We start from the raw sequence: 13,408 nt of genomic DNA, 5'->3' as shown, positions 1-13,408 counted from the left end.
AATGAATGGTTAAATTTTTCTAGAGAGCATAAAATTTCCACCAGCCAGTCAGAGTTTCACCAACTATGTAACCCCTTGTGAACAATGAAGTATTATATAGTATTTCTGTACCCTCCTGAAGTGAAAGCTGTGCATAAACAAGTGACAAAAATGGCACAGGTAGCAAGCAGCCCAGCCACAGCGGCAGGAAGCTGCACAGAATTGATAGAGACCTGGTCAGTCCTTTTGTTTCTGCACTAGATAATCTTTGTGAACATGTATCTAACACCAAGCTCCAAGAACATCAAAGTATTGAATTCTTGCATGTAGAATTCTTACCGACTTTAAAATGTAAATTGAATATAAATAATACAGACCAATGCCTAACACTGAGCAAGCTCCTCATTCTATATGATCAGAGAGCAGCACAAAAATGCCATAAAATAATGAATACCTTGGAAATGTGTATTGTCCTCTGAGTGAGAGTCCAAGTTCCCAGTAGGTCTCCCCAAGATCTGCTCTATCTGGTTTTCTTTATAAAAACACATCTTTCTTTCAGACAACTGACTTTCAGACACTCCAGACAAGATCTCTTGCCTCTGCTGCAAGGTAAAAGGAAGTGAGGAGTTCCAAGGGTGGCTTCCTGCTTCTCTCACAATTCCACCTTCTCTTCTATCAGAAGACAATCCTGAAATAATAAGTTAGATGTTATGCATACAAACCACTTGCATTACATAATTTGAAAAGACAGTGCTTAGCATCCTGAAATATTCATAGAGTTCTGGGCTTTTGTTTCTTTGTCTCCTGTCAACGCTCCTACAAACCTTACCACACATTTTCACAAATGCAAGTTGCTAATATCTAATTAAAGAAGAGTCAGTACACAGCATTTTTACAGAATGAAGACTTAGGAAATACTGAAATAACATCAGAAAAGAATTAATACTGCTATTTTATGCTAACTCACATGCCTTTACCTCCTACTGCATATAAATTCTTGTGATCTTAAATATCTTCCTGACACCCCACAGTGGTTTTATTTGGGCTCAAACAGAAATTGCTTTATACCAACACTAGAAATCTGAGGGATCAAGACAACCAAAATCATGTTCCTAAACAGTACACCAACGCTTCTTACTCTATATCATTATTATTTATAAGCTTACAGAAGAACTGCACAAAGCTACCAGAAAAGGTCACTACTAAGCACTGAGTGTATGGTGAAGACACATCTAGACTTGAAAAATTTATTTACTCAAATAAATTCTGGTATTTTTCTTCAAGAAAAAAAACGGTATTTTTCTTTCACAACTAAAAAAAGAATGGAGAAGAAAAATTTCAAGAAAATTACCTTAGAAATGACTTTAGCTTTCTTACATCAATAAAACACAGATGTGTCACTTGAGTTAGAAAGCTTACTACTCAAAATAACATTATTTGAAAAATTAGGGTTAGAATGAGCCATCAAAATCTCAGGCTATAAAAACTGTAATCTTCAAAAACTGATTGATAAACACAGAATAACACATATACATAAATTTCTTAAGAAATCAGATGCATGTCAGAATAACTCAATATTAAGCCTCAAGGTAAGTAAATCCAAGGGTCACTATCTAATCAATTTCAAACTCACTTCCATGTTCATACGTAATACTGTCAGGAGCACTTATATATTTATTATAAAGGAATTGGTTTTGATTTTATGAAAAACTAACAACATCAAGAGGCAGACTCCAGACAAAAACTAGTAAGAACACATATTTCCTAGAAAACTATTAAAAGTCAATATGGCATTCAAATGACATTTTCACAAATAAGTCCTTAAGAATAATGGTGATGACAAGCAACAAGTCTCTTAACAGCAAGACAAACATAGCTCTGCAATAATTCATGATATATATTGATTAGGAAACTTTTATAAGTGTATCATGTGAATATAATTTTTAAAACAAAAATTGCTGCTTGAAAGCTGCTAGTGTTACAGCTGCATAATAAAACTCAAAATATCCTTTGCCAAAGCAGATGTACAATAATATTAAATTATTATAAAAGTAAAAAATCATAAGCACTTAAGAAAACATTCTGGTTATACTCAACTCTGTAAGATGTATTAATCAACCTTTGATGAAGTTTGACATAAGCTTATTTCAGAAGAACTTTGGTGAGTTTGACCCATTTTGCCATAAAATTAAACCACAATTTTCTTTTCACAACAAAAGAACAACAAAACCTGAACACCCACCAGTGTCAACAGGGCTTGCATTCAACATTTCACTGGTTGAAAAGGTGCCAGTGGAAACTGCTGAAGTTCCATCACAGGGTATTCGTTGCATGAAAGCCTCTGAACCTGGCACTTTCTACGATAAAATAACACACCTATTATTACCATGTATTCACATGTTCAGAAGTAAAGCTGTAAACCCACACATTTTATTCTGAGCTCAGTTCAAGTGTAGGAGCCTTCATGTTTTGCACAGTCAGGCAAATAGAGATTCATCCTTGCTCAGTACAACACATTCACACCCCATGTCCCAGGCACATCTACCCCCAACAGCCCCCTCCCCTCTCTCTCATATACACACATTCACACACTCAGTCTCACATAAAGCCTCTCAGAACTGCATACAAATCATGACACCTAGAAGATTGTTTTATCTTCTGGTGGTCAGATTTGGCTATTTCTCATCACAGACCCACTTCAGCTGAATTGTGGATCTCAGAGGGACATATATGCAAAACATTAAAAATTCATGAACTTTATAAGTACTTTCAATATTGAGCTTTTTGCATACAGGAGACTTAAAATCTAATTCTATGAAATTAAACTAAAATATACAAAATTATCTTCTTTAATTTTAAGGTAAGCTCTATAAAGTCACGAAGAAGAATTTTGAAGAATTAGATGTGAACAGTTCTTCTCAAACTCTGACTTAAAATGTGCCCTAGGAAAATAAAAAATCTAGGAAACCCTTCTGCCACATTTTTCATTACGTACTACTATATATATGTGTGTGTGTATTTAACATACACATTTAGAACATTTACATCCCAAGGCACTTTTATACATCCATGTCATAACACAGCATGTTTTAAATACTGTTCTTATCTGCTACCAAACTGATGGAATATTTGAGGGAGAGAAAGGAGGGAGACTGGTGCTGGTTTTGGCAAGGCTTTTAACAGTCTCACAGTATTCTATGATCCCAGTTGGATGTTGCAACCTGGATGGATGGACAGTAAGAAGGGTAAAAACCTGGCTGGATAATCAGGCTCAGAAGTCAGGGACTGAAGGGTTACACACACTGTGGAGGTGGGGAACAAGTACACAGCGTTCTGTACTTGGCAATGACCCAGAGGAGGTGACACCACACTTTTATCAAATCTGCAGACACATTAAGTCAGGAAGAGCATCCCATGCACTGAGCAGCAGTGCTGGTATCCAAAAGGACCTCTGAGGCTGCTTCAACAGGAATGGTATGAAACTCAGCAAGGGCAAAGTCCAGCACCTGGGAAGGAAGAAGGCAGAGCACGAGCCCCAGCTGGGCCTGCCTGGGGAGCAGCACTGTGAAAAAGGAGTCTCAGGAAGCTGAGTGTAACCCATTGTGTGCCCTGACTGAGGAGCAACAGCATCCCATGCTGTATGAACATGGTTATCTCTTTACTTGGTACTTGTTTCACTGCTGCATTTAGAATATGCTCCCACTCTTAGCCACCCAATATGAAAAAGAAAGATTACACCACAAAATAAAGAGTGAGTTATATGATTATTTTGTTATGACCAACCGTATTATCAAGCCCCAGTGATGGTCCAGAACTTGTTCTAAGTCTCTCTCCACCTTCAGCAGCGACAACTGGTGAATCTTGAGACACTTGAGAGTCCTGGGACTGGGCTGAACACAAAAGCAACAGAAGCAATGAGGAACAAAAAGCCATTTTCGAGTTCATAGCGAGCAATGCACAGCAGAGGGCAGTAACACTCCATTGCTGCTGGCCTCACCCTTCAGGCACCGATTCTGCCCGGCCTTAACAACTTTCACCTACAGGAGTTTCTGCTGCACCACACCACCAATTTCATCAGTGACCTGTGGTCCTTGACATGCCTTCCTATAAGTTCTAACTACCACAGAGCAGACAGGAAGAGCTGGAAATTCATATTTTGGCTTAGCAGAATGAAACGTGGCTTTGCCAGTGTTATCACAATCATGTCACTGGAGTGGGGGGAATCCTTTACAAGCTACCATTACAGTGATTACAAAGAAAAGCAGACATTCTAAGTGAGTCAGAGAAACCAGAAGAACTGAATTGCTTAACTATAGCATGACTAACACCATGGAACTGAGTCACTCTTACCATAATGCTCTCACACATAAAAGTAAGTAAGATCAGTATCTGCAAAAAATCCACCACAGCAGCACCCAACAAATGCAATTTCTGCATTCAGTGCTGATAAGCACCTTCAAAGTTTGACAATTCTATGATTATTAATTAACTGTCACAAACAAATACATATTATTATTTCCAGTATAGTTTTCAACAAAGAAGTGCCAAGTATGAAACTGAAATTAAACACAAGTGAAGTAGGCATGTTTTATCCCAATTCTAAAAAGGCTGCTGAAGACAGACATTTCAAACCCCCAACTTTTATAAGACTCTCTACCTAAGTAGATCTAACTTTTTTCTGAATCCCAACACTGGTTTGTACTTTGTGTATGCTGAAACTCAGCTTCTTACCAGATGGCAAACTCTGGTTGTTCTAATTTATACTATAAAAAAAAGGGAAATGTTTCCTCTGTAAAGCAACAACAGTAATGGACTGATATGATATGACAATAATAAAGATTGTGTGCTCAATAAACATGAAACATTTTGAACCTCATTTCAGGGAGAGGAAAAAAAGTCCAAGATTTCTTATAGTCACTATTATCCAGTAGACATCTAGGAGAAAGTACAAAACATAAATGGAAATACATCTAAAACACATTTATTTAGAGGCCAAATACTCAGCTCAAGTCTGCTCCTCTTCCTTGGAGCAGGATACAGGAGACAGAGGATGCTGGAAATGAGCAAGGCCTTCAAGAAAATTCCTTGAAGAAGCATGAAAACTGCAATCATCTAATCAACTGCTATGTAAACATCCCCATAGGAGAAAAAATGCATAGCACAAAAGATTGCTAAACCTAAAGTAACACCAAGAAGCAGTGTCTAGAAATGGCTGTCAGACATTCAGAAACTAGAAATAGACTATTTATTTTTAAATTTAATAAAAAGGTAAATGCTGGAGCAAGCTACCACACAATTCTCCATTTCTTGATACCTTTCCATCAACATTAGTGATACTTTTCTGAAAGAAGTTATTTTATTTTCTCTAGAATATCACCAGGACAGGCAGTAATTCAGGACACACTAGAGATGAGATTCAAGCATTTAATAATCTCTTGTATATAAATTCTGTGGACAGCTATGTTACAAATATTTCATTACTGAACTGCAATAACCTGCACTGTTCTTATGATATTAATACCAGGGATGAACAGTATCAGTTTCATGCTACAAACCAAATTATTTAATTAAAAATCCATGCTCATGTGCATGACTTTATTATATTAATATCTGTAAAAATCCTGTATTTGGTGCTTCATAAAGGAAGATTTTTCAGTCTTTTTCCCTCCTCTAAAATAATAGTGCAAGGTTCTTACAGCATCCTGACATCAACTTTCATGGGACTTTCATGTTTTAACTTTCTGGCCACCACAATGTCACAAAGAATTTATGTTTAAAAGCTGAATCTGCAATATCTCAAATGCTTATTTTTCCCCCCAAGAGGAATGGCAGTAAACTAGCAACAATTATTTTAGGATGCAATTTGAAATACAAATGACCAAAAATCCAATCACTCAGTGAAGACAATATAAAAACAGGGCTTACTCCAAATCCAGACATGTAGACAAACAAGGAAACAAACAGAAGCTAAACTGGTAATGGAAGAGGCAGTCTGTTAATCAAATGCCAAATTATGGACAACTATTTGTGATTACTAAAGATAAGCTGAAATCTTAGGTTAGCCTGGATCACAAAATAAAGTCATGCTTGGAATAACATCCCTGTACACAGTAGCAATACATGAAGATAGTCACATCTGGAACACTGCTCAAGGGAACCACTGCAGACACACACAGAGACAAGCCTGATGGTGCATCCCTCAAGGAGGACTGTGGAAGAGGTGTATGTATCAAACCTAGTCACTAGTTGCAGGCTGACTTGCTAAGGAAATGAGGTTTATGTAATCAAACTGCCTGTCTCAGCTGCAGGGTTACTCTGTAATTCCCTGTTAACAGTTTGAATTCTATTGGCCCAATCTAGCCAAATAGGATTGGAAGAACATCAAGTGTCCAAAGTTCCCAACTCATCCTGTCAATGCATCAGTGGCACGTAAAAGAGCAACTCAGACTTTACTCACTGGTGGCACTCAAGGCAACATCACTTCAGTTACCTGTTCTCTGGCTGCAACCAGCTGGTCACTTTGTGTAGCACTTGCCACCACTCAGTACTAAGCACAGGGATTCATCCCCCCTAACCACAAGGAATCCTCAAGAACCATCTTACAGACACGGCTGCCTTTAAATTTGAGAGGCAAATTATACAGGCAGCTAATTACAGACTTTTCAAAAAAACTGCCTGTTACCCAAGGCAAGTCTCCTATCAAAGGAAACTCACCTCTGTTGATAAAGCATCTGCATGTAAAAAGCAGACTTATCAACTTTTTTTTTTCATCTTTTATTTATGATATTAAAAAGCATGTGAGCAGTGACTAGGGATTTGTACACATCTAGTGGTTCTGTAATCATGAAAGCAGTACAACTCCTAAGTTGTAAAGACTTATATTATCTGGTCAAAGGTTCAAACCAGCAAGAACATTACTTCAAAGAACAAGGTCAAGGATCACACAAGGCACTCATTTGCTCTTACCTGTAGAGATACAATTACATCTTGAAAACATGAAAAAAATGCAAACATGTTCTGGTGAGAATCAAGTAGCAAACAATATTTTAAAACCAAATTAAATAAAAAACCATAAGCAACAACCTAATATACTTTAAATTTTCCCTTCAGAAACTCTGTATTTAAAGTGCAAGGTGCTGTAGACTTTCTTGCTGAACTACCACACTAGTTACTGAAAGTACCAGAGAGAACCTCACAGCCTGTATGTTTTCAAGATTATTGCTGGCACTTTTGGTTGCTGATCTGCTCAAGAGGGCAATCCTCTTAAACACATAATCACAGAAAGCTTTGGGGTTTTCTTCTTTTAATATAGATGTTCACATAGTTTCCTAATCCTCTTACATAAACTATTGCATGGTTCATATACAATAGTCTATAATGTAAAAATGCACTACACCAAGGTATTTTATATTAATTTGGTAACAGCTGCTCTAGCAACAGTGCTACAACTCACTCATAAAAATACAAGTCTTTTTGTCATATATTGTTAAGACAAAATATTTTCATGATAATTGAAGCTCAAAGATAGATATATTTCAAAAGGGGCATTCTGAGAAATAAAGAGACAGCTGAAGGAAAATGAGCTTATATGTACTTGTTCAAAACAACTCCAATTCCAAGTAAATCTGACTGAATTGGAAATGATGTCTCAATGCAAACAAAACGAAAAATTAAAGCTTAGGGCCAGTGATGAAATTTCTGGCAAAACCAGGACATGTATGCTACATAGCTGTACTGCTTGTAATAATGGGCATATGAAAGCTGCTAAGTTTCTGAGAACTCCTCTGCAGCTCCAGTAATACTTTAGATGGATACTGAAAACTGTACCAGACCATGCAACACTGTCATCTTGTAATAAGCTTCAGATTGCTTTAGTGAATGTTTTACAAACTAGTCATCTTTGTTCGTTTATAAAGCCAGTCAAGTTACCCATAACATGTTCAGTAGGTTTTAATGTCCTTGTAACAAAATTATTTTGAACATTCACAAAACTTTATAACAAAATTTTTTTCTTGATAACCAAACCAACTTGTTTTATTTTATGAAATCAGAAAACTCTGCCACCTATGAACATGGCCAATTCTCAAAGGTATTCTTGTTCAGTAAAAGCTCTTCATAGACAGACAACAATAGAGCTAAAGCAGTCCTTACAATATTACACTGCTGCTCCTTTTGACATATTCAGTGGAGCATGTGAAAAGCCTATGATGGCTATGAGAAAAGGTCAAAGCAGAATGGACCTCTCTTGAATACTGGCTATGCAGAGACTTTTGCTAGACAGGAGAGCAGTCACAGCTACTTGAGAATTCCAGGTGCCTGGCTCAGCTCTAGCACTGTGTTAGTCTCACAAGCTGAGAGTCAAGGCTAAAGCACTGTGAGCTGATAAGTCACAACTGCCTAATTAAACAGAAACTGCAGATACAAAATAATTCCCTGACACCAACCAAGGCAATGGGATGAAGCTGCATTAGGACAAGCTCAGACTAGACATTAGGAAAAGGTTTTTCACTGAGAGGGTGGTTACTCACTGGGACACATTCCCCAGGGAAGTGATCATAGCACTAAGGCCATCAGAGTTCAAGGAGCAACTGGGCAGTGGTTTAGTTTTAGGTAATCCTGGGAGAAGCAGGGAGTCGGACTCAATGAACCTTATACGTCTTTAAATTTGAAATATTCTACATTTCTCAATTTTCGTGTCTGTCACACCTAAGACATTGTTCTTTCCAAGTTTTTTTGAGCTGATAAGATCTCAGCCTTCTCTTTTTTGTCTCAACCATATTTTTAAGTAATTTCTTATACACATTGATCTTTCAATGGACATCTAGATCAACACATTAACAGTCCAGAAGTCTTTTTAAGCACTGGTTTCCCTTCTATCAATACAAGAATCACTGGGTACTGAATCAGGAATGCCACTGGTCTACCCAAAATAGGTTCCCACCTGGAATACCTGCAAACTTTACAATTCTAAAGGTTACAGATGAAAAGCACATGCCCTGGACAAGAAACTGTTGACCAGCAATGAAGTGTCCTGCAATGTGGACTTGTCACCAGAATGGTAATGGATCACAAAAACCCTAAAGACAAAAATTCATTTTGAAACAAGTGCTTATTGAAACATCCTTTTTTATACTCAAAATTCAATGGCATTAAATAGCACTGCAGGTTCTTTAACAGCCAGGTCATATTCTACAACTAAACACAGTCAAAATCAGCAATGTTGAATGGCTGAATGGTGTTCTTGAAGGGAGAGGATTTCCTCACCTGATTCACATGAAGTTTCAGCAGCCATCATCAACAATTGTTGTAATAATCTTCCTGGTGGATTAGTTTGCCTTGGACTTTCATTGGAGGCTTTTCCTTCATAGCTTGTTATGCCTGAGGGAAAGATACCTTCATGAAGAGCAAGTTTCACACATGCAAACTCCCCAGAGGTTGAAATCTGAGCAGTTTCTCTAAAACCATCATCTGTTTTATCTGGATTTAAAACACCTGCAATCAGTTTAGGTATAAAAAGGAAGTGTTTTGCACTTCATGAGGAACATTAAGATGCATATTCTATTCTGCAGAAATACACTGCTGAATTTTTATGGTCTCCATTTTAATGAATTTAGCCATATCACATCAGTCTATGCATTATACAGGCTGAAAGATTATGCAGACCATAGACTTCTCAAAAACTAATTCCTAACTCCACCAAAGTATTTCTTCAAAAAAATCTCAAACTAATTTTTTCACACAGCAAGTCCAAGAAAACTTGCAAAAAATGTAACTTCTCCAGATCCAGAGGTAATACAGCTTCTCTGCTCTGGTTTAAAGATGTCTTTCTTTGCAACCCAGCCCACAAAACAGCCCTTTCTGGCCACCCAATCCAATAAAAATCTCAAGTTTTTACTACCTACCATTACCAATGCTTTGATAATACAAGAATAAATCAGCTATGGATCTTAACAGTATTATACAGCTAAGTTTAAGTTACTAAAGTTCAAGTTCCTAACCCAAGTGCTTTTGAGAACATAAATATATTCTTCCATCAGCAAGTTTTGTTGGGGAAGGTTTTATCTAATCAAGATATCAAATCAGTCCAACAAGAATTCTTCTGCATAAACTGATGCTGACTAGTATTAACTACTTTTCTTTAATTGAAGGATGTCCCATATCAGCTGTTTCATTATTTTGCAAGGAATAGGCCAGATGGGCCTATAATTACTCACATTGCTCTGCTGAGCCTTTTTAAGAACACAACATAAAAAGCTTTGTAAAATACGCATTACATTTTAGATGTGAAGAGACACCGAAAAAAATTTAAATGTTTACCTTTAGAAAACATGAGTTTGTTGTACTTGTTAAATAATGTTCCTTACAAAGAATTGCAAAGCATTGCCAGCCGACTGTAACAAATATATTTATAAAATTTGTATTGCTCTCCAAGTTTTTGCAACATGCCTTTTAACTAGAAAAAACAATTCTAAAAGATGGCCTAAAAATTTCTGTAGAAGCTTGATACTAACACCTTACTTGAAAGATTTCACAGTCACTTACTTGGTATAATCAAAAAGTAAACCATTAAACAAAATTTACCAACTTCTCTTTAGACTTACTGTAAAACTGCCTATTAACACAAATCCTGCCCAAACGAATTATCAACAGGGAACTCAGGTCATGGAGTAACTGAATTTTCTTTTCCTGGTGTTTAAATTTTGTTTAAATTATGTTTTTCTAGACAGACACTAACAAAAGAAAACTCTTCTGAACTACAACTTTGCCAGTATAAGTTATACTTTAAGAAAGGCAACAGTATCAGCTATAATTTCCTAATAATCTCAAAGATTATATTTCTCCAATCTACTACTCATAACAGCACTTATTACATATTTTATACTTTACCTGCCAAAGAGAGGCTGCAGTTCTTCGGCGTGTCTACCTCTGGTATAATACTAAGTTCATGCTGCTCCAAACCAAGACCTAACTTGACTTTTGTCACTGGTGGTTTGGAAGATCTCCATTTCTGTTCTCTACACAGAACTTTCTCAGGTTGTTCTGCAAAACAAAGTTTAGTATGTTGCAATAGTATGTGCACAAACACACACACTCTTCAAATAACTTGGAGAGATGGAAGAGAACTCCAACTCAGCTGTAAAGCAAAAAAAATTATAATGAAAAACAACAACCTTACCAGTTTGCTCAACTGGGCCAACGCACTGTGAAATTGTTTCACTTCCGTGAAATTCACTCCCGCCACAATTCTCTTGCTGGTAGTTTTCTGAGACTTGGAAGAAGTCAGTTGTCTTAATCCTGACAGGCTTTTGTACCTCTGTCATTTCTTCATTTGGGCAAATATGTCTCACCTGAGAGGGGAGGAAGCGGTTTTATATAAGATTATATTTATACTCATTTATCAAAAGAGCATTTTCTCTTGTGTGTATTCCATGCAGGACAACACTGAGCACATTGAGAAAGTAATTCAATTATGCAGGATACCATACAGATCTGCTTAGCTCACAAAAACATTTGGACATGGAGGTATTTTACTGAGCTCTACAAACCTAATGTGCTCAAACATTAGTTAAATTTTCAAGGCCTTTGTGAGATTAGATCAGAGTAGTCATCATTTTTAACAGGAAAAATTCCCAAAAAGTCTGCTTTTACTTTTTCAGCTCCCAAATTCAAGAATTTTAGCTGCTTGGAAACTGCAAAATCAAAAGACAGGAACTATAGGGAACAGTTATTCTTCTAAGATGGGTTCTGTTTAAAAAAACCCCAAAAACACAAGGAGAGGCAAAAGGAGGCTCTTTATAAGCTCAAAAATAAACTTGGATTTCTCTTCTGTTGCTGAGAAACAAGCAAATTACAACTCGAGTCTGCAGCAGCCAAACCAGTTTCACAGTGGGTACACACAAAAAGACAAGCTTTAAAAATGATCCATTCAAGATGCTTATGATATCCTTTCAGGTATTACTTATGTATTTTTAATACAAGGGCTGCTTAACACATAGAGGTGCACTTACAGATATGAAGACAAAACTCTATCTACAAGGTATTTCAGACAACAATTTCAATAGGCATTATGTTCAGAGACCAAGCACAGACCTTCACAGTATTTCTGTTGGACTTAATAAAACTGTGCCCTTGGAGCTTTACAGAGGAAAAGCTGATTAGAAATCACAAGTTCTAAATGAAATTTTCATTATGGGAAATCACCTAAAACTATCAACACTCCATGGGGGTACAATGTAGCATTGACTTGTAGGTTTGATCACCTACTGATGATTACCTATGCAAAGTGCTCCTAAAGCTTACCTGCTTGTTTAGAAGTTGTTTCAAAGCCTCTTGCTGTCTCTGCATCTGTTCCTTCAACTTATCTTGCTTCTGTAAAAGTAGTTTTTCTTGTATTCTCTGTTTAGAAAGAAGAGCTTCTCTTTGTGCATCTAGCTGCTCTTGCAATTCTTTCAAATGCTTTTGCTGAGCTTGGATGCTTTCTGATGAGGCCAACACTCTGTCCCTTAAGCTCAGTATACCAGCATAATTTAACGATGATGCATCTCCTGCTTTTGACATCAAGAATTCTTCAACACCCTGAGCTTTAGATTCTTCATGCACTAGAATTGTGGGTTCAGAAAGACTGAGAGGTTGATCAGGGCATGTTTTGCTGCTGCTTTCTACAGATCCCTGCTGGTAGGCTAAAGAATTAGCCAAGGCTGATCTCTTTGTGGCTGGCATGACGGATGTCTTAAATAGATGCTCTTCTCCAGCTTCTGTCTTGTTTCGATAGTTAGATATCTTCTGAGGTAACTCTTTAGAGTGTACTGTTTCTGAAGACTCAGAGGAACTTTCTGCAGGCAACACAAATCTGAAGTGCTGTTGGTGTGCTTCTGGTTGTGTTCTTACTGCAGTCACTTCTTTCCTGACTGACCCTGACGGTAAATGGGACTGGAACAGTTCTCTGATGCGATTATTGGCAGTTTCAAATATTCCCACTTGTTCCTGTGAAGCACAGTCACAGGGCAAGTGAAACCCTCCATGCTTCAGATCTGATGCTTCTGAAAACTGCACTGATTTTCCAGGACAAATATCATGCACTTGCTCTTGCTGCTTCTGTGAAGATAGTTTTTCCAACATACCCAATGTTCCTGAAAACACAGGCAATGACCGCACATACTCTTGGGCATGAACTTGTTCTGATGCCTGGTACTGTGCTGGCTGCGCTCCTTGTGTCTGTAGGGGCAGCTCTGAGACCAGCTCTAAGCAAATGGGCTTTGTTTCCCTGGTGCTCAGAGGTGTTTCAGAAGCACACAGGTACCTTTGCCTCAGTGTATTCTGATACTCCTGTAGATTCTTTTTAACTTCTTCAATGGTTTGTTTGTGCAGCCTGAACAGAATGAAAACATGAATCTTTTCAAAGCAGCGCAAAAAGAAACAGCAATTTCAA

At 37.4% G+C, this 13,408-nt stretch overlaps 1 protein-coding gene and 1 non-coding gene across 2 annotated transcripts in view; both read right to left on the bottom strand.

The window, feature by feature from the left end:
* CEP295 (centrosomal protein 295) overlaps positions 1 to 13,408 on the bottom strand; it is a 44,056-nt gene that overhangs the window by 10,525 nt on the left and 20,123 nt on the right. The window contains exons 14-20 of the mRNA XM_059465975.1: positions 12,280 to 13,348; positions 11,156 to 11,327; positions 10,867 to 11,019; positions 9,244 to 9,357; positions 3,763 to 3,869; positions 2,222 to 2,336; positions 434 to 667 (exon numbers count right to left, since the gene is read on the bottom strand). Coding sequence (XP_059321958.1) covers positions 434 to 667; positions 2,222 to 2,336; positions 3,763 to 3,869; positions 9,244 to 9,357; positions 10,867 to 11,019; positions 11,156 to 11,327; positions 12,280 to 13,348 — 1,964 coding nt within the window. The remainder of the gene's footprint in view (positions 1 to 433; positions 668 to 2,221; positions 2,337 to 3,762; positions 3,870 to 9,243; positions 9,358 to 10,866; positions 11,020 to 11,155; positions 11,328 to 12,279; positions 13,349 to 13,408) is intronic.
* On the bottom strand, positions 2,590 to 2,673 carry LOC132070429 (small nucleolar RNA U2-19). The gene has a single exon (XR_009417993.1). It is a non-coding gene; the product is annotated as a small nucleolar RNA U2-19 (small nucleolar RNA).

Source organism: Ammospiza nelsoni, chromosome 2 (assembly GCF_027579445.1).
Source record: "Ammospiza nelsoni isolate bAmmNel1 chromosome 2, bAmmNel1.pri, whole genome shotgun sequence".
In the NCBI taxonomy this organism is placed as follows: domain Eukaryota; kingdom Metazoa; phylum Chordata; class Aves; order Passeriformes; family Passerellidae; genus Ammospiza; species Ammospiza nelsoni.
Note: the sequence above shows the minus strand (reverse complement) of the source record. Positions and strands in the feature narration are given on the sequence as shown.